We start from the raw sequence: 19,257 nt of genomic DNA on the forward strand, positions 1-19,257 counted from the left end.
TAATGCACAAATGATTAAAAATGAATTCAGAGAAAAATAAAGGCAAGCTGAGTTTTATTAACATTAAACACCGTTTCTTTAAGTGAAATACATTATTAGGGCTGGGCACAATGGCTCATGCCTGTAATCCCAACACTTTGGGAGGCCGAGTCGGGTGGATCACTTGAAGTCAGGTGTTTGAGACCAGCCTGACCAACATGGTGAAACCCCGTCTCTACTAAAAATACAAAAATTAGCTGGGCATTGTGGTGCACACCTGTAATCCCAGCTACTTGGGTGGCTGAGGCATGAGAATCACTTGAACGCAGGAAGCAGAGGTTGCAGTGAGCCGAGACCGCACCACTGCACTCCAGCCTGGGCGACAGGGCAAGACTCTGTCTCAAAAAAAAAAAAAAAGAAAGAAAGAAAAGAAAGACGTTATTAGATTGGTGATTATGAGGGCCATTATCTTAAAATAGTATTTCCTAAAATGAAAAATATTTCAGGAAGTAGCTGAAATATTAGGAAAAAAAACAAGGCTTTAAAAATAAGGCCCAAAGATTATATGATGATTGCTTCTATGCCCCTGTAGCCAGCTAGTGATCTCATTTCTCATCACTAACCCAGCTTCCTAAGTATGTCCTGTCCAGCACGGTCAGCCATCCAAGCCCCCAGTGGCACCATCAGCCATCTGAGACCCTTTTTCACCCCCAGAAAAAAATGTCTCGGATTTAATCTTTCCCTCTTTAGTCAACTCCCTAGTTAGAGTAGAGCTACAGCAGTGAAACCATGGCCATCTCTCATGGAGACTCCATCCTCCCCCTACCACCACATGTGTGAATACCTGGCGACTTATGTAAAAGATTTAATTTGATAAGTGAGGAAAAGTCATATTTATCTCCATTCTTTGAATAGATTTCAGCGTGTGAGAATGACTTTTCAGTGTGTGTCAGAAGCTTGGTACTCTAAGGGTAAAGTATTAAGCCTAAAGAACTTCAATCAAAAGTCTTAAGGCCAGGCGTGGTGGCTCATGCCTGTAATCCCAGCACTTTGGGAGGCCGAGGCAGGCGGATCACAAGGTCAGGAGTTTGAGACCAGCCTGGCCAACACAGCAAAACCCCATCTCTACTAAAACTACAAAAAAATTAGCTGGGCATGATGGCGGGCGCCTGTAGTCCCAGCTGCTCGGGAGGCTGAGGCACAGGAATCGCTTGAACCTGGGAGGCGGAGGTTGCAGTGAGTGGAGATCGCGCCATTGCACTCCAGCTCAGGAGATGGGGTGAGACCCCGTCTCAAAAAAAAAAAAAAAAAAAAAAAAAATCTCTTATATATGATAAAGGGCTTTGTAAACCACTAAACTTTATACCAAAAAAAATCTATTATGGTTAGTCTTGTTTGCAACTATTAATAATAACTGAGAAATGGGCTGGACATGGTGGCTCACACCTGTGATCACAACAATTTGGGTATCTGAGGCAGGAGGATTGCTTGAGGCCAGGAGTTTGAAATCAGCCTGGGTAACATAGTGAGGCTCCGTCTCTACAAAAAATACAAAAATTATCCTCTTAGATGCAAACGCTAAAAAAAAATAAAGTTAGCCAGGTGTGGTGGCGTGTGCCTGTGGTCCCAGCTACTTGGGATACTGAAGTGATAGGATTGCTTGAGCCCAGGAGGTTGTGGCTGCAGTGAGCCATGATCACACCACTGCATTCCAGTCTGGGTGACAGAGTGAGACCCTGTCTCAAAAAAATAAAATAACTGCAAAATATACTAAGTTTACAATGCAAAAAGTACTATGGTAAATTGCTCTCGCATATACCAGTTGCATACCAATATCTTCCCTTTTTCCCACAGGCAACCCTCCTGCTACGGGCACTGGGACTTTGCTGATAACCCTGGAGGACGTGAACGACAATGCCCCCTTCATTTACCCCACAGTAGCTGAAGTCTGTGATGATGCCAAAAACCTCAGTGTAGTCATTTTGGGAGCATCAGATAAGGATCTTCACCCGAATACAGATCCTTTCAAATTTGAAATCCACAAACAAGCTGTTCCTGATAAAGTCTGGAAGATCTCCAAGATCAACAGTAAGTCTGGCTAAAGCATTTCTCCCTATTCTTCCAGCTTTCAATTTAGTTTCTCTTTCCCAAAATGCTCTTTCTCGGCTGTTCTCTCATGTATTCTCATTTGGTTCATTTTAAGTTATTGGCATATTATAAATACTGACAATTTTCCCACCAACAAACAAATGCAATATTGGATATCTGTTTCAAACATAGACATTTTCTCTTCTGCTTCCTCTCTGAAGTTTTCTATACTGTACACCCTGTGTTGTATATCCTAACCTGTCTGCTACATACACTATTTAGTATAACTCCAATATTCTCTCTTTAAAATTTTCATATATTTAGGGTGCACAACTGCAGGTTTTTACATACATACATTGCATAGTGGTGAAATCTAGGCTTTTACTGTCCCCATCACCCAATAGTGAACTTTCTCTTAACTAATCTATAGTTTCTGCCATCCCAGAGTTCCCAGCTACAAGACTGTGATTCTTTGTTCTTCCTCTTTCTCTTCCTTTTTTCTTTTAATTAAACTCCACAGATTCTTTGTTTGTAACTAGCTTACAAAGAATATTGGCCAGCCTGCCCAGTATCAGGCCTTCAAAAGACAGGAGTCTCTGCTTCTCCCCAGCTATCTCTTGGCTCAGCTGTCTTTCCAATCTCAGAGACAGAGAACTGGGTTAACATTAACTTTCACTAGCGCATTGGAGAGACTTTTCATGGTATACCTGCTGCCATAAAAGCCTAAAGGAAAGAAAAGCGCTAGGATAAGAATCTTTATAGTCTTCAACCTGCAACCTTTCATAGTATGCTGCAGACGTCCTCAGACTTGACTTGGTCTAATGATGACCTTGGGTTTTTTTTCAAATCTTTGGCCATCACTGACTTTGATGTCTTCTTCCATGCATCTTCTTTCTCCTTTATAACACTTGCAAGCAATGTCTCCTCCCACAAGTCCTTCCACATAGGCAGGTGGAATTCAAAACTTAACCCAACTTCTATCACTTGCCTTATTAAGACTGAAACACCAACATATTAATATGGAATATCCCTATATCCACAATCTCACCCACTTTCTTCCCCAAATGTAAACTAACTACCAAGTTCACCTTGTCTTCCAATAAAGTAAAAGAAAAAAGAAAAAGAAAGACATTAGACACTATGTCTTCAATAATATACTTATCCTGCTGTTGACCCCGTCAGGGTTCCCACTTCTTATATCAGTGGCAGAACTTTTGAGGGAGACAGAGAATTACCCATTTCCTTAGGTTTTGCAAATGTATTGTACAATTGTGCATAACATTTTCTATTTAAAAATCTCATATCTATTGTTATAGCCCTATCTCATATCTTATTTTATTAGTGCCTTTTGCTTGTTATTGATTCTATTTGCCTGTTTGTCTATTTTATTGCTTTTTAAATAATGAATTCTGTTATACTGATTATTTTTAATTAAAACAGACCTTCTCTTGTTTGAGGGGTTAGTGTTTTATTTGCTAGTTTTTATGGCTATAGCCGATTTGAATAATCATCTCCAGTTCTTTCCAATTGGAACTTTCTCTTTCAAGAGTTTCTTTTTTGGGAGGGTGCAGAGGGGGGTGAGCATCAGGATAAATAGCCAGTGCATGTGGGGCTTAATACCTAGGTGATGGGATGATTTGTGCAGCAAACCACCATGGCACACATTTACCTATGTAACAAACCTGCACATCCTGCTCATGCACCCCGGAACTTAAATTTAAAAAAAAAAAAAAAAGAGTGTATCCTCTGCTCAAGGAAGATGGGAAAATGCTGTTTGATTTAATCTGCCATCTCACTAGGTGACCATCACATTAGTCATTGCTGCTGCTGTCACCTTCTGGTAATGATCATGCTTCATCTATTTTTATTTCCCTGTCATTACACTCTTGTTTTTTCTCCTGGTTTTACCTAATAGATAAATGCCTTCTAAATGATTTTGTTGTCTCACACTTTTTTTTCTGAATATTTAGCCCTGTTTATTCCCAGAAAGGGGCACTTAAAAATACATATGCCCCTAATCATGTGAGTGACTTTATCCCAAGGCTAAAGAATAGGCCAGCTGGTGCAGCCACTGCCAAGTGTCACCCAGGGGCCTGGGTGATGGTGGCTATTGCCACCGCATATGACATTAGGGTAGTGGAGGGGAAGCTTAAAGATCCAGTCTCTATGTTGCGGGTTCCCACCCAAATGTAGAGCTGTGGACTGAGGATTGATTTCAAAAAAAAATAAAAACAAGGCTGGACTCAGTGGCTCACACCTGTAATCCCAGCATTTTGGGAGGCCGAGGCAGGCAGATCACCTGAGGTCAGGAGTTTGAGACCAGCATGGCCAATATGGTGAAACCCCATCACTACTAAAAATACGAAAATTAGCTGGACATGGTAGTGTGTGCCTGTAATCCCAGCTACTCGGGAGGCTGAGGCAGGAGAATCGTTTGAACCCAGGATGCGGAGGTTGCAATGAGCCAAGATTGCACCACTGCACTCCAGGCTGGGCAACAGAGTGAGACCCTGTCTCAAAACAAAAACAAAAAAAAAACTAAAGACAAATAACGTAGGCTGTAGAACCCATCTCCATGATAACACATCAGGGTCCTGCCCACATTGAGAGCAGGTGGATTTTCACCTTAGCTTTCTAGATGTGGAACACAGTCTTTGTCAAGATGGCTTTTTCGTGTAATAAATTTGCAGGGAGGAGTTCTTGGTAATCAATCATCTTCATGAAAGGAGCTCTCCTTGAAGGTGATTATAATGGTGCCGAGGCACAGAACTCTGGTGATGGAAAGACTCTGTCTCTGTGCTGTTCATTACAGGAGCCACCAGCCACGTGTGGCTTCTGGGCACTTGGAATGTGGCAGGTGCCACTGAGGATCTGAACTGGTATTTTCACTTGATGTTAATGAATTTAAATTTAAGCATTCGCACGATTATAAATGAAAATGCAATGCCTGTTTGGTGTGATTTTAGTCACCAAAACCTCACTCTTTTATTGGAAAAATCTCATCCGCTCTCACCAGAACCCTCCTTGCCTTTACAGATACACATGCCCTGGTAAGCCTTCTTCAAAATCTGAACAAAGCAAACTACAACCTGCCCATCATGGTGACAGATTCAGGGAAACCACCCATGACGAATATCACAGATCTCAGGGTACAAGTGTGCTCCTGCAGGAATTCCAAAGTGGACTGCAATGCGGCGGGGGCCCTGCGCTTCAGCCTGCCCTCACTCCTGCTCCTCAGCCTCTTCAGCTTAGCTTGTAAGTTGGCCTAACTCCAGTGCATGAACAAATAGGAAATTGTAACTTCACGGGGTTCATGAAGCCAGCGTTTTCCCGTATACCTGTCCAAGAAGATGTTTCCCGGAAGAATCATTCATCTTTAGTGTATGTCTGTATGATAGAACATGTTATATGTAAAAGTGCTCCCACTAATGTTTAAAGGCATCTTAACAATCCCTGCCAGCCAGTCTGAGGAACTGTGCAAAGGTGTTCATTGCTAGCCTGCAAACTAGGTGGTAAGCAAAACTTCCTACAGCTGCCACTCAACTTGAGCTAATGAAAATGTGCCTGGATTAGTTAACTGGTCTATCAGAGGCCTGTTTCTCTCTACATTATGCAGAATAATCTTTTGCAAGGTTAAAACAGATATTATGAGACTTTCTGAGAATAGTCGTGAGAATTTATGGATGGAGGTTGGGCTTCAGGGAAAATGATAAATGCATAATTCACACTGTTTTTTCACTGGCTAGTAATAATGACTATAATATAATGAAACATTATTTTAAACAAATGAATTATTATGCCAAGTAATATAGATGTGAGGATAAAATGAATAAATACATGTGTCAGATATTCCTTATTTATGAAATACTAGTCCAATGTTAACTTTAGCAGTGATTCATATATAACTGTTACCATCCAAAAGCCTTCTGGGCCTTGCTACTTACCTTTTGAGAAGGTATCGGTGTAATTGCGAATTAGGAAGTTGGGAAATTGACAGAAAAAGAAAACAGAAGGTTTTATATCCTAGTGACAGTGGTGAGCTGCCAGGAAATCACATACTACAACATTGGACATTCATGTGTATAAAGCTGTGTGTAAGAGCAGAGACCTGTGAGTTGAAGGAAAAAGAAGGGCCGGGCACGGTGGCTCACATCTATAATCCCACCACTTTGGGAGGCCAAGGTGGTTGGATCATTTGAGGTCAGGAGTTCAAGACCAGCCTGGTCAACATGGTGAAACCTTGTGTCTACTAAAAATACAAAAATTAGCCAGGCATGGTGGCACATGCCTGTAGTCTCAGCTACTCAGGAGGCTGAGGCAGCAGAATCTCTTGAACCCAGGAGGTGGAGGTTTCAGTGAGCCGAGACCATGCCATTGCACTCCAACCTGGGCGACAGAGCGAGACTCTGTCTCAAAAAAAAAAGAAAGAAAGAAAGAAGAAGCCATTACAGCATCTCACTGACCCTTCAGGGCCCTTCAGACTGGGCATTTCTGAAAGCGAACATATCATCTTCCCCTCCTGACCTGCCCCTCTGCCTGACTTGCCTCTGATGACTCTACCACCACCATCATCATCACCATCACCCCCATGTCTCCTTCTCAATCTTCCCACTGCAAAGCCCAACAGAGTCTAAGTGTCCAACACTTTCCATCCATCCCTGCCTCCACCCTCCTGTCTCAGGTGCTAATGTTCACTTAACCTCGATTATCTCACTGGCTTTCTAACTTTATCTTCTGCAAAGAGAGACAGAAAAGAGAAATCAGGAGGCCGCCCCTCAGAGGCTTCTCCTGAGTCTTTTCTGTAAAGTAGAAACAATTTCAGATGAAGGGATAGAGATGGGACTGGGGGCTGAGAAGAAATTAGGAAACCTTGTCAAAGCGCAGATAATTCGGTTGTGTAGCAATTGGGCTAAACATTGAGCAGGGGTGGTCCAGAGGAGTTTGGATACTGTCTTAGTCCGTTCGGGCTACTATAACAAAATACTATAAACTGGGTGGCTTATAAATAACAGAAATGTATTGCTCATGGTTCTGGAGGCTGAGAAGTCCAAGAACAAGATGCTGGCAGATTCATTGTCTAGTGAAAGCCCACATTGTGGTTCACATATGGCGCCTTCTCCCTGCATTTTCACATGATGGGAGAAGCAAGGCAGCTCTCTGGGGCATCTCATCCCATCCCATCCCATCCATGAGGACACTGACTTCCCGACCCACTAATTTTCCAAAGGCCCAACCTCCTAATACCATCACCTTGGGGATCAGGTTTCAGCATATAAATTTTGGAGGGGCACAAACTTCAGACCATAGCAGATACCACGAATTTATAGCAACACATTATGCTTGTTTGCCCCCTTACTTTGCTGACAGATATCCTAGACCTAGATTTCTAGAGTGTAGGAATGTTCCCTTCATGAGGGTATACTTTCTGGGGCCTGGTTTGCTGAGTCATCACTAGCAACCTGCAAGTCACTCTTGCATAGTATCAGCTGGGGAGACGGTGGTGGATCTCAAGTCTGGCTGCACAACAGAAGCACCTGGGGAACTTTTAAACGTAGCTACCCATACCTGGGCCCTACCCTATGGCTGGAAGGGCAGCTTAGACATTTGTCCATTTTAAAGCCTCACCAGGTGGTCCAAAGACACTGGGAAATCAGGACCGTCCTGGTGAGTGACTCCAACATTTAGGTACAGGCTCCTGGACATTCTAACAGTGTCCTCCGATCTTGTCCCCACCCTAAACACATGCTGGTTCCTTCGGTTCACAACTCAATAATAAACAGGTGGAGGAGAGTAAATTTAAGAATATAAGTATGAAGATGTTTGCTACCGATGGTGCCAGAAAACCTGGCACCATCCCTCCTCCAGGGAGGAGGGTACAGTGAGATGACAGAACACATCCATATGAGAATTTCTATAGCACCAACTTTCCAAAAAGTGTTTCAGAAGCTTACAGAATTAAAACGTGAACCAGACAGGAAGTTAAACTTGACAAGGAAGAGAAACCAACTAGGAAGAGTTGAGGATGGAGTTAACTGACGCTAAATTTGACCTGAGCTTCTCATTGGCTTGCCGTACACAATTGCCACTGTGTGATAACGGCAACATGTTAATTGCAGTGGTAGTTCCTAAATGCTGTTGCACATCAGAACCACTTAGGAAACATTTTTAAAATATGAATTCCTGGGCTCAGTGCCCTAGAAACTTTCATTTGTGGTCTGGATTATGACTTGAGGTTGGGGAATAGGGTGTTGGAGAATGGGAATGAACGGATACATAGACAGACAGATGGATAAATGAAAGGAAACATATTTCTCCCTCTTTTCTTTTATTCTTTTTTTCTTCCTTCCTTTGTCTTTCTTTTCTTTATTTATTTGTTGTTGTTTTTTTTTTTTTTTTTTTTTTTTGAGACAGTCTCACTCTGTCACCCAGGCTGAAGTACAGTGGCATCATCTCAGCTTACTGCAACCTCCATCTCCTGGGTTCAAGTGATTCTCCTGCCTCAGCCTCCCAGGTAGCTAGGATTACAGGCATGCACCACCATGCCCGGCTAATTTTTGTATTTTTAGTAGAGACGAGGTTTCACCATGTCGGCCAGGCTCGTCTCAAACCCCTGACCTCAGGTAATCTGCCTGCCTCGGCCTCCCAAAGTGCTAGGATTACAGGTGTGAGTCACCACACCTGGCCCCTTCCTTTCTCTTTCTTCAGAAAATAAAATATTACAGGCAAAGGTAAAATTGCCTATGTTTCTCTGCCCAATTTTATTTTCTGTTCTCTCTCCTCAGAAACAATAGCCACCATGAATTAGCTATTCATGTGTGTGTCCAGATGTTTTATCCTTTTACTACACACAAACTCACACATACACACACGCACACACATTCACACATAACACATACAGTTCTATTCTGTGCAGTTTGTAAAACCTCCTGTAATTCATATTATATTGGGCATACCATTCTGCGACTTACTTTTCTTCCTACCTGTGTTACATTCACAAGGTCGGTCCACGTTGCTCTAAATCAGCATTCAGCAAATTTTTTCTGTAAAGGGCCAGATGGCTTTGTGGGCCATATTAGTCTCTGTCACATATTCATCCTTATTGTTTTTTTGTTTGTTTGTTTCTGTCTTTTGTACCACCCTTTAAAAACGTGAAAACCCTTCTTTGCCTGGGAGCTAACCAAACACGGACTTGAGGTTAGAGTCAGCCCACAGCCTTCCTTGGCTGAACCCCACTCTGCTCCATTTATTGCTACTGCTGGAGGATCCTGTCATTTGAATACTGTGCAGTGGATTCCCTTATCAGCAGACACATTGGAACCATTTACTATGACCAGCGCTACTACAGTAAGAGATCTCCATTTTCCACCAGCTTCTGGAGTGAGCGCTAGACAGACCACAAGCCCAGCACTGCCCAAAGACCAGCACTCAGAAGCCACTGCTCTATAAGCAATGCTTGCAGCCGGGTGCGGTGGCTCACCCCTGTAATCCCACCACTTTGGGAGGCCAAGGCAGGCAGATCACTTGAGGTCAGGAGTTCAAGACCAGCCTGGCCAACATGGCGAAACCCCGTCTCCACTAAAAATACAAAAATTAGCCAGGCGTGGTGGCAAGCACCTATAATCCCAGCTATTCGGGAGGCTGAGGCAGGAGAATCGCTTGAACCTGCCAGGCAGAGGTTGCAGTGAGCCGAGATCACACCACTGCACTCCAGCCTAAGCAACAGAGCAAAAAACAACCCTTGCAGAGATCCAGGAGCAATTGGAACTCAAGTATAACAGAGTTTGGATAAATTGGAGAGCAGTACTTCCTATGTGATTGCAAAGAGATAAAAATTCTATGTGTGTGTAGTGGGAATTCATATACACATGTACATGTATGTTTGTGTGCACACATGTGTTTGTACCCAGAAAGAAGACAATTAAGGGGATCACATCACACATTGCCCTCTGTAAATCCAATTTCTGGACATCAAAGCCTGACTCCGTGACATCTCTTTGAAGAACGAAGTCACTGCAGGACCCTGCTCACGGGTCAGCTACTCCGGACTGGAAATGAGTGTTTTAAATGGAGACCAGAGCCGCTGTGCCCCTGCTTGTTAAAATACAGATTTCCAGGCCTATCCAACCTATGGCGTCAATATCCCAGGTGACAGGGGCCTCTAGCTCAAAACCCAGTGTTTGGCTATTTTTATACAACATTTTTATAATATTACACATTCTGCTACCAACATTCCACATATTAAATATTAGTAAACATTGAATTTTTTTTTTTTAGGTTAAAAAAAAAAGACTTGGCAGTATTTTTTTCTTACCAACAAGAGATTTTCTTGTGGTCCTCACTTTGAGACTCCTGATCTACAGATGTCAATCATGAGCAGATTCCCAAGGATTTCCCACTTCTCATCTCTCAACTGAGCTCTTGGGTCAAGTTAATCTAAGGCAGAATTGCCCAATAATCCCTAAAGAATTGCTTCACAGTTGATATCATTGATAAAAGACAGACATAGGTACACTAGCTGTGAAATACCAAATGTGCTTTATGTGCTCATCTAAGGGGAGCCATCCCATCTAGCATCACATGATTGTATCCCACTGTAAGTAGGGGCACCTGTAGGTAAAGTCGAAATTATTCCCAAAATGAAACTCTGGATCTCCCTGTGTAGCTGGAAAGTACTCAGTTGACACTCCAATGGTTTGCTGCACAAAGACAGGTAGTTTCAGCCCCCAAAAAACAGTTAAAAACAGGTGTTACCACTTACCTTCAAAAACACACTTGGTCTGGTCATGTATAAAAGGCGTAAAATTTTCTAATTTTGTTCGTTTAAATGTTAGAGATGCCTGCCAAATGTCATGATTTATGTTTTATTATATACCTAGTCCAAGACATTCTTCCTAACCAAAAAGGGTCGGACATAATAAGACATGTAAGAATCTGGGTCAGAGGTAGCAGGAACAGGTAACCACCAGTGCCCAACCACTAAAACGCATGAAAGCAGATATCAAAGTGGCCGACCCACGTGTGCTGCCATTTATATGACATTGAGAAGAGGCTGCACAGAAGTGAGCTTAAACCCTTAAGCAAGGATTGGAGAAGGAGGAGGGTGATTTCAAAAAACACTGAAATTAGTAGCTTTCTTTTTTTTGTTTTTTTTTTGAGACTGAGTCTCACTCTGTCACCCAGGCTGGAGTGCAAGGGCGCGATTTCGGCTCACTGCAACCTCCACCTCCCAGGTTCAAGTGATTCTCCTGCCTCAGCCTCCTAAGTAGCTGGGATTACAGGTGCCTGCCACCATACCCAGCTAATTTTTTTGTATTTTTAGTAGAGACAGGGTTTTGCCATGTTGGCCAGGCTGGTCTGAAACTCCTGACCTCAAGTGATCCACCCGCCTCAGCCTCCCTAAGTGCTGGGATTACAGGCATGAGCCACCACGCCAGGCCTGAAATTAGCTTTCAAAGTACATAACTTCCTAACTCAGCCATAGTCCTTACAAGAATTTTGGGAGCAAGGAAATCAGCTGGTAGAATCTCTTTGATGTTTCTTTAAAGCAGGGTCAGCAAAGTCTAAGACACAGACCAAATCTGGCCTACTGCCCATTTTTGTAAATAAAGTTTTATTGGAACACAGCCACGCCTATCATTTCCATATCGCCTGTGGCTGTTCTCTGCTGCAGTGGCAGAGCTGAGTAGCTGCCACTGAGACCACCTGGCCCAAGAAGCCGAAAATATTAACTCTCTGGCCCTTCCTGCTTTAAAGCATTGTTCATAAAACTTCAGTGTGATGTAGGAGAAGATAATCACGTCACACTCATGGCAAGAAAAAATACTCAGATCCAAGTAGACTAGCAGCAACCAAACATGCTGATGTTTGGGGGCCGTTTTCTGTATTTTCTTCAGTGGTCTGTCAGTTGTCCCATTTTCTAGATGAGAAAACTGATCCTCAGAAAGGTCCCCAGGCGAGTAATCAGTGAGGCCAGCATTCACCATTGACTGCCTCCCTTATGGAAAAGGATAATAACAACATTTCAATTTAGTATGATCTGATCCTGTAGGTGGCTTTACTGCAACTGACAGTTGAACTGAAGGATCTGCATTTCCTTCTTTGACATCTGAAAATAAAGGAAATAAAACTATTGATATTGAAAGTAATAAAAAATAAAAATGAGATGACTTTTACTGTCAGTTCGTTTTTTTTGTTTTTTTTTTTTTTTTTGACAAAGTCTTGCTGTGTCACCCAGGCTGGAGTGCAGTGGCACATTCTCTGCTCACTGCAAGCTCCACCTCCCGGGTTCACGCCATTCTCCTGCCTCAGCCTCCCGAGTAGCTGAGACTACAGGCGCCCGCCACCACGCCTGGCTAATTTTGTTTTTGTATTTTTAGTAGACATGGGGTTTCACCGTGTTAGCCAGGATGGTCTGGAACTCCTGACCTCATGATCCGCCCGCCTCGGCCTCCCAAAGTGCTGGGATTACAGGCGTGAGCCACCGCGCCTGGCCCAGTTGTTGTTGTATAAAGTGCGTGTCAGTGGCATGAAGCGGATGTGTAATTCTTCCCCTAGCACCCTCCCAGTGAAGCAAGTCGGCATTGCCATTAAGCTGTTTCTGTGGTTTTTCTAGCACGACTTTGTATGGTATGGCAAGTCTCAAAAAAAGAACTTGTCAGGAAACCATTTCTGACCATTGCTTTAGGCTTAATTAACCAGTATTAGCAAGAATGTAAAAGGACAGATCAGGTGAACTATCTTAACAAACACCAAAATTAAATGTCTCTATATGGGGGGTAAGAGGTAGACAAACTCAGACACAATAAAGAAGTTTAAAGAGGTGAGTGGGCAGGGCACAGTGGCTCATGCCTATAATCCCAGCACTTTGGGAGACTGAGGTGGGAGGATTGGATGAGGCTAGGAGTTTGAGACCAGCCTGGGCAACATAGTGAGACCCCCATCTCTGAAAAAAAGAAAAAAAAGCCCCACCCCATGTCAGCTAAAAATTAACATTAAACAAAATGTGGACCAGGCACCGTGGCTCACTTCTGTAATCCCAACACTTTCGGAAGCCTAGGTGGGCCGATCACCTGAGGTCAGGAATTCGAGACCAGCCTGACCGACATGGTGAAACTCATCCCTACTAAAGCTATAAAAATTACCTGGGCATGGTGGCACACACCTGTAATCCCAGCTACTCGGGAGGCTGAGGCAGGAGAATCGAGTGAGCTTGGGAGGCAGAGGGTGCAATAAGCTGAGATCATGCCACTGTACTCCAGCCTGTAGGACAGAGTGAGACTCCATCTCAAAAAAATAAAAATAAAAATAAAATATGCATGCCTGGCTGGGCGGGGTGGCTCACACCTGTAATCCCAGCACTTTGGGAGGCCGAGGTGGGCGGATCACGAGGTCAGGCATTCAAGATCAGCCTGACCAATGTGGTGAAACCCCGTCTCTACTAAAAATACAAAAATTAGCTGCGTGTGGTGGCACACGCCTATAATCCCAGCTACTCAGGAGGCTGAGGCAGGAGAATCGCTTGAACCCAGGAGCTGGAGATTGCAGTGAGCCAAGATTGCGCCATTGCACTCCAGCCTGGGCAACAGAGCAAGACTTTGTCTCAAAAAAAAAGAAAAAAAGCCAAGATGAGCAAAAGATAACCACTAAACACTTTTAAAATTTTATTTTTCAATGTATTGTTTGCATAAAACAAAATGCATCCATTGCAAGTGTACAGTTTGATGCATTTTGGTAAGTGTACAGAATTTTATACCACACCCTAGTCAAAATACAGTTTCCTTTGCTCTTGATCCCCTTTCCGCAATCCAGGCTCTCATTTATCTGCTTTCTCTAATAATGGTTTTGTCTTTTCTAGAATTTCTTAAAGTGTATCAGTATTTTGTTCCTTTCTATTGTGAAACGTATTATGGACAGACACAGGGCCTACAAAGGCATTAAACCCAGGCAGAGTGGGCTGTCCTCGGCCTGCAGACGGCCGCAGTCATGCTTTGCAGAGGAGCTGTGGCCCCTTAAAGTGACATGACATTATGGACAATGACAGTTGATTCTTGGAGGCTTTCCATGCACCTTGCACAAGCAAGCTAAGGGCTTTACATAAATTAAATAAATTTCCTCAAGTAATCATCTCAATAGCCCTGGGACAAATCACTTATGTTATCATCTAAATTGACTTAAAACAGGAATTTGAGACTCTAATTTGAAAACAAGAGGTTGGAGCCTATTTAGTGGATTTTATGCCGCCAAAACTGTTTTGCTGTTGTTGTTGTTGTTGTTGTTGTTGTTTTTAACTAATTTGCCTCCCAGGAGACAGTTGAAATGTCTAGAGACATTTTGATTATTATGCCTGGCAGGACACCACTAGTGGCATCTAGTGGGTGGAGGGTAAGGGTGCTGCTAAGTGTCCTCCCATACACACAACAACACCCCCCACAAAGAATTATCCAACCCCAAATGTCAGTAGTGCTGAGGCTGAGAAACCCCACTCTGCTCTCTAACCAAAATCAGACACAGAAAGTGGAGACGTTCCACCACCCTGACAACATCAATGGCTTTTGCCAATTTAAAACAATAAAGAGCAATATGTATCCAACCCAAAACAACATCTTAACATTCTTCCTAATAGGCTTTTGCAAAAATAGTTCATATTTTACAACTGTCTTGCAGCATGGGGTATAAATGAGACCTAATCATTGTAAAAATGAAAAGAGTGCCTCAAAACATCTGAAGTTCTGAGCAGAGGGCAGCCTGTCTTCAGTGGGCGCTTTTGGATGGAGGCAGGAATAGGGTATCAGTAGGAGTGAGAACAAAGTTCAGATAAATGAGTACACAGCACTTGTAGACTGATTAATTCCTTTCTTTTTTCCTTCTTTCGATGGAGCAAGACTGTAACAGAAGCCTGAGAGTGAGGAAGGGCTTTGGCAACTATTACTGTAGACACAATAGTTTACTCAATTTCATGAACTGTTAGTCCTGGGCTGGAATTCACGCCTTCTGCTGGAATTGCACAGACAAAACGTGCTTGCGAGGAGTAAGGTGGCAATAAAAGAAAAATGCAGGCAAAAACATGCCTCATTTTGAAACTGGATCTGAGCATCCTAGAGCCAGAGCCTCTCCCAGCCAACATTGCTGAGTTGAGCAGAGTGACAGACTCCACATTGGAGCCAGCCCCCCAGCTGGCCATAAGGAGGAGCCACGAGCAGGCGCTGGGAAGACAGGCTCTTGAACGCACACTATGCTGATATCTCTTTCTGTGAAGTTTTCTACATGAGTGACGTTCTCAAAGTCTGCAACACAGTCTGCCACAAGATGCCTTTTTTCCTCTGGGAACACAATGCTACTTTCGTGATTGTCTGAGTAATGGCCCCCAAAGATGTACTTCTCATCCTAATCCCTGGAACCTGTGAACATGTTACCTTATACGGCAAAAGAGACTTTGGGCAGGCGCCTGTCATCCCAGATACTCAGGAGGCTAAGGCACGAGAATCGCTCAAACCTGGGAGGCGGAGGTTGCAGTGAGCCAAGATTGTGCCAATGCACTTCAGCCTGAGCAACAAAGTGAGACTGTCTCAAAAAAAAAAAAAAAAAATCTTCTCAGAAGTAACTAAGTGAAGGATTTTGAGATGGGGAGAGTATTCTGGATTAGCCAGGTGAGGCTGATATAATCACAGAGTCCTTATAAGAGGGACAAAGGAAGAGTCAATTAGAAACAGACCATGCGATGGCAGAAACAGAAGGAGGCCAGAGGTGAAAAAGAGAAGATGCTGCAGTGCTGCCTCTGAAGATGAAGGAAGGGGCCATGAGCCAAGGGATGCAGGCAACGCTTAGAGGCCAGGAAAGGCAAGGGAACGGATGCTTTCCTAGAGCCTCCAGAAGGAGCACAGCCCGGCCAACACTGGTTTTAGCCCCATAAGACTCATCTCAGTCTTCTGACTTCCAGAACTGTATGAGAATAGATTTGTGTTGTTTGAACTTTATGGCCATTTGTTACAGGAGCAACAGGAAATTGATATACCATGTTTGGGCCTGGTGCAGTGGCTCACAGGTGAGCCTATAACCCCAGCACTTTGGGAAGCCAAGATGGGAGGATCGCTTGAGGCCAGGAGTTCAAGACCAGCCTGGACAACATGGAGAAACTCCATCTCTACAAAAAATACACAAATTAGCCAGGCATGGCGGTGCATGCCTGTAGTCCCAGCTACTCCAGAGACTAAGGTGGGAGGATCGCTTGAGCCCAGGAGACAGGGGTTGCAGTGAGCCAAGATTGTACCACTGCACTCCAGCCTGGGCAACAGAATGAGACCCTGTCTCAAAATAAAATAAAAACATATCATGTTTGAAGAACCACCAATAGGTATCTTGCTTTGTGACTTGTGATCCTTAAGTCAATATATATATATATAGTCACAGGAAGTCAATACATACAAGGGATAATCACCAATCTCTAAGATACATAGCGTGCTCATAAAATAGCCAAGCTATGTGCTAAGAGACAAAGACATAAGGCTCATTGGTAACAGTGGTAATAGCAGCTCTCGGTCTGAGCGATGTTTGGCATCTGAAGTCACCATTAGCATTTTCAGAGAAGTCCAGCTTTTTATGACACAGCTATTCATTCTGTCTTCCAATGTGATCCTTAAGGAAAAAAAAATCCCCCATAGTCGTGTGATGTTTAAAATGTGTTTATTATAGCTTGCCTGTCATTTATCTGGTTTTTAGCTAAAATGTTTTGAATTGAGTGGTGATATTCCCGACTTAACTCTGAACCCTCTCTATTCAGGTCTGTGAGAACTCCTGACGTCTGAAGCTTGACTCCCAAGTTTCCATAGCAACAGGAAAAAGAAAAAAAAAACTATCCAAATCTGAAGATTGCGGTTTACAGCTATCGAACTTCACAACTAGGCCTCAATTGTTCCGGGTTTTTATTTTCTTTGCAATTTCACTTAGTCTGTACTTCATCATTTTGACAGCATCTTCCTCCTTCCTTTAATTAATGGAATCCTCTGAATTTTCCCTGAATGTTTAAAGATCATGACATATGGCTTGATCTTCTGGGAGCAGGAACAATGACTACTTTTTCTGGTGTGTTAACATGTCGCTAGCCAGTGCTCCAGGCACCCAGCTTTGTCTGTGGGTTAGTATTGGTGTATGTATGAGTATCTGTATGTACATATACACGGTATTTATAGAGACAGACTATCCTGGAGAAGCCTCGTTTTGATGCCATTCTTCCTTGCAAGGTTAAGCAAGGTGGGTGGAAACTAAGACAACTGAACCCTCCAGGGCCTCCCGCATCAAGGTCAGCATGAGGACAGACCACAGAGCTGTCACTTTTGCTCTGAAGCTACTTCTCCACTGTCCCGTTCAGTCTGAATGCTGCCATGACCAGCCAGGCAGGTCCACAGAGAGGGAGAGCAGAGAAAGAAGTCCTTTCTCTTTATTGAGTTCGAGGACTACAACCAATTTTCACTGCCATCTGATACCGTGATCCTGAGCCAAGGCGGTGAGTAGCAGAGCAGGCAATTTCACCACCAAATGCCAAGAAAAGGGCTGACGTTTTCTTTCATGGGCACCAACCTGCATTTGTATGTGTCCCGAATCCACAGTCGCACTGATTCTTATGGGGACACAGATCATGGTAGAGAATCTCTCCCTCCTCAGTAAATGTACAACTGCACCTGTCATCATGGAGGTCATACATGCATACAAAGAGGTGTACAGGTACCATCTTGTATACACATATATACCCACATGTACAGACATACATTTATGCACATTCACTCTGTTTGTTTCATATATACAGGCATAAAATAGAGTAAATACAGGTAGTTTTAAAAGTACCCTTTTGTGTGAATTGACTACCGTTGTTTGCAAACCTGAAAATAAAAGACGTTCGTTATGTATGAAAAGTAACTGATTTGTATTCTGTGAGCATGTAAAAGCGGAAAGTTAGTGCTTGTTCTAAGATTACCTTCTTGTTGATAAACCGTAAATGAATCATCAAAGCTCACACCAAATTTTTCTATCAAATAAAACTAGTGACAGCTTGTGGCTTTTTATTAGAGCTCGCCACGAACTAGGGTAAGGTAAGTGTCTTAGCATATTTTAATGCAGTTGCTTACTAAAGGTTTTAACCGCACACGCACACACACACGCTTTCTTATGCAATCTATGTTTGCACTTGTGCTTTCAGTTAGCCTTCTGTAGGAAGTAGAAGTCATATGTTGTCTTTGTTATAGTGAAATTATACAGATAGAATTCCATATATTGTATTTGTTTCAATGGTAAATCCTTTTGGAACATATAGAATGCAGAGATTTTTTTTTCCATTAAAATAAATGGGTATTGGTGGTTAAAACTGCTGGACAGTAACTTTTCTCTGATTTCTATCTTGTGTCTAATGTCACTGATGCTGGGTCTTGTCTTAGTGCAAGTTCACATTTTTGACTGACCATTTGGGGTCCGTCGTACCTCTCTGGTTGGTGAGTGAGTCTATAAAGACAGAAGTACTAGTTCTCAGCATGGGCAATGGACTCATCTTGTCCACCTCATGATATAATCTGAGGGTGTCATAATCAGCTATAAAGGTAATGGCATACTCAAAGATGAGACAGACCATTCTCAGTTTGATGACCACATTAAGCACAGTCACGGCCATCTGTCAACAGTCCCAAGACCTGGGGATTTTTCTCTGGAACAAATCCTGTTGCTGGATCAGGAGATGCCACACCTAGAACTTGACAGGGTCATTCTCCACGAGCACATGCCCCCGACTCAGGGACAGGGGAATCTAAGCCTGTGCATTCACACTTCACAAGATTTCCTCTACTGGCTTTATAGGGCACTATCACGCGTCTCCCTGGCGCACCTTGCTCCTCTCTTCCTGCAAGGCAGGGGGAGAACGTTCACCCTTGAACAAACCAAGAGCATCCTCAGCCAGTCAGGCGGCTGGTAGCTGGACACATATGCTAACTGGCAATCAGGAAGTCACCCTCCAACATAAACTTCAGCCACCTGCAGGGAGAAACACAGCAGCTGAGTGGCCATTCACTGAAGGAAACAAATCCAAGACGACTCCTTTCCTCTCAAGCCAGTAAGCTCTCCTGCACTTTGCAAACCTAACCAGAAGCTTAACTTCGCTGAAAATTCAGAAAAATAGGAGTAAAGTGCACACTTCATTAATAAATAGAATAT

At 43.3% G+C, this 19,257-nt stretch overlaps 1 protein-coding gene across 1 annotated transcript in view; it reads left to right on the forward strand.

The window, feature by feature from the left end:
- The window catches only part of CDH13 (cadherin 13), a 1,176,109-nt gene extending 1,157,688 nt beyond the window's left edge, over nucleotides 1-18,421 (forward strand). The window contains exons 12-14 of the mRNA XM_054453276.2: nucleotides 1,834-2,067; nucleotides 5,104-5,322; nucleotides 16,844-18,421. Coding sequence (XP_054309251.1) covers nucleotides 1,834-2,067; nucleotides 5,104-5,322; nucleotides 16,844-16,851 — 461 coding nt within the window. The 3' untranslated portion in view covers nucleotides 16,852-18,421. The remainder of the gene's footprint in view (nucleotides 1-1,833; nucleotides 2,068-5,103; nucleotides 5,323-16,843) is intronic.
- Nucleotides 18,422-19,257: the final 836 nt, after the last annotated feature.

This window comes from Pongo pygmaeus, chromosome 18 (genome assembly GCF_028885625.2).
Source record: "Pongo pygmaeus isolate AG05252 chromosome 18, NHGRI_mPonPyg2-v2.0_pri, whole genome shotgun sequence".
Taxonomy (NCBI): domain Eukaryota; kingdom Metazoa; phylum Chordata; class Mammalia; order Primates; family Hominidae; genus Pongo; species Pongo pygmaeus.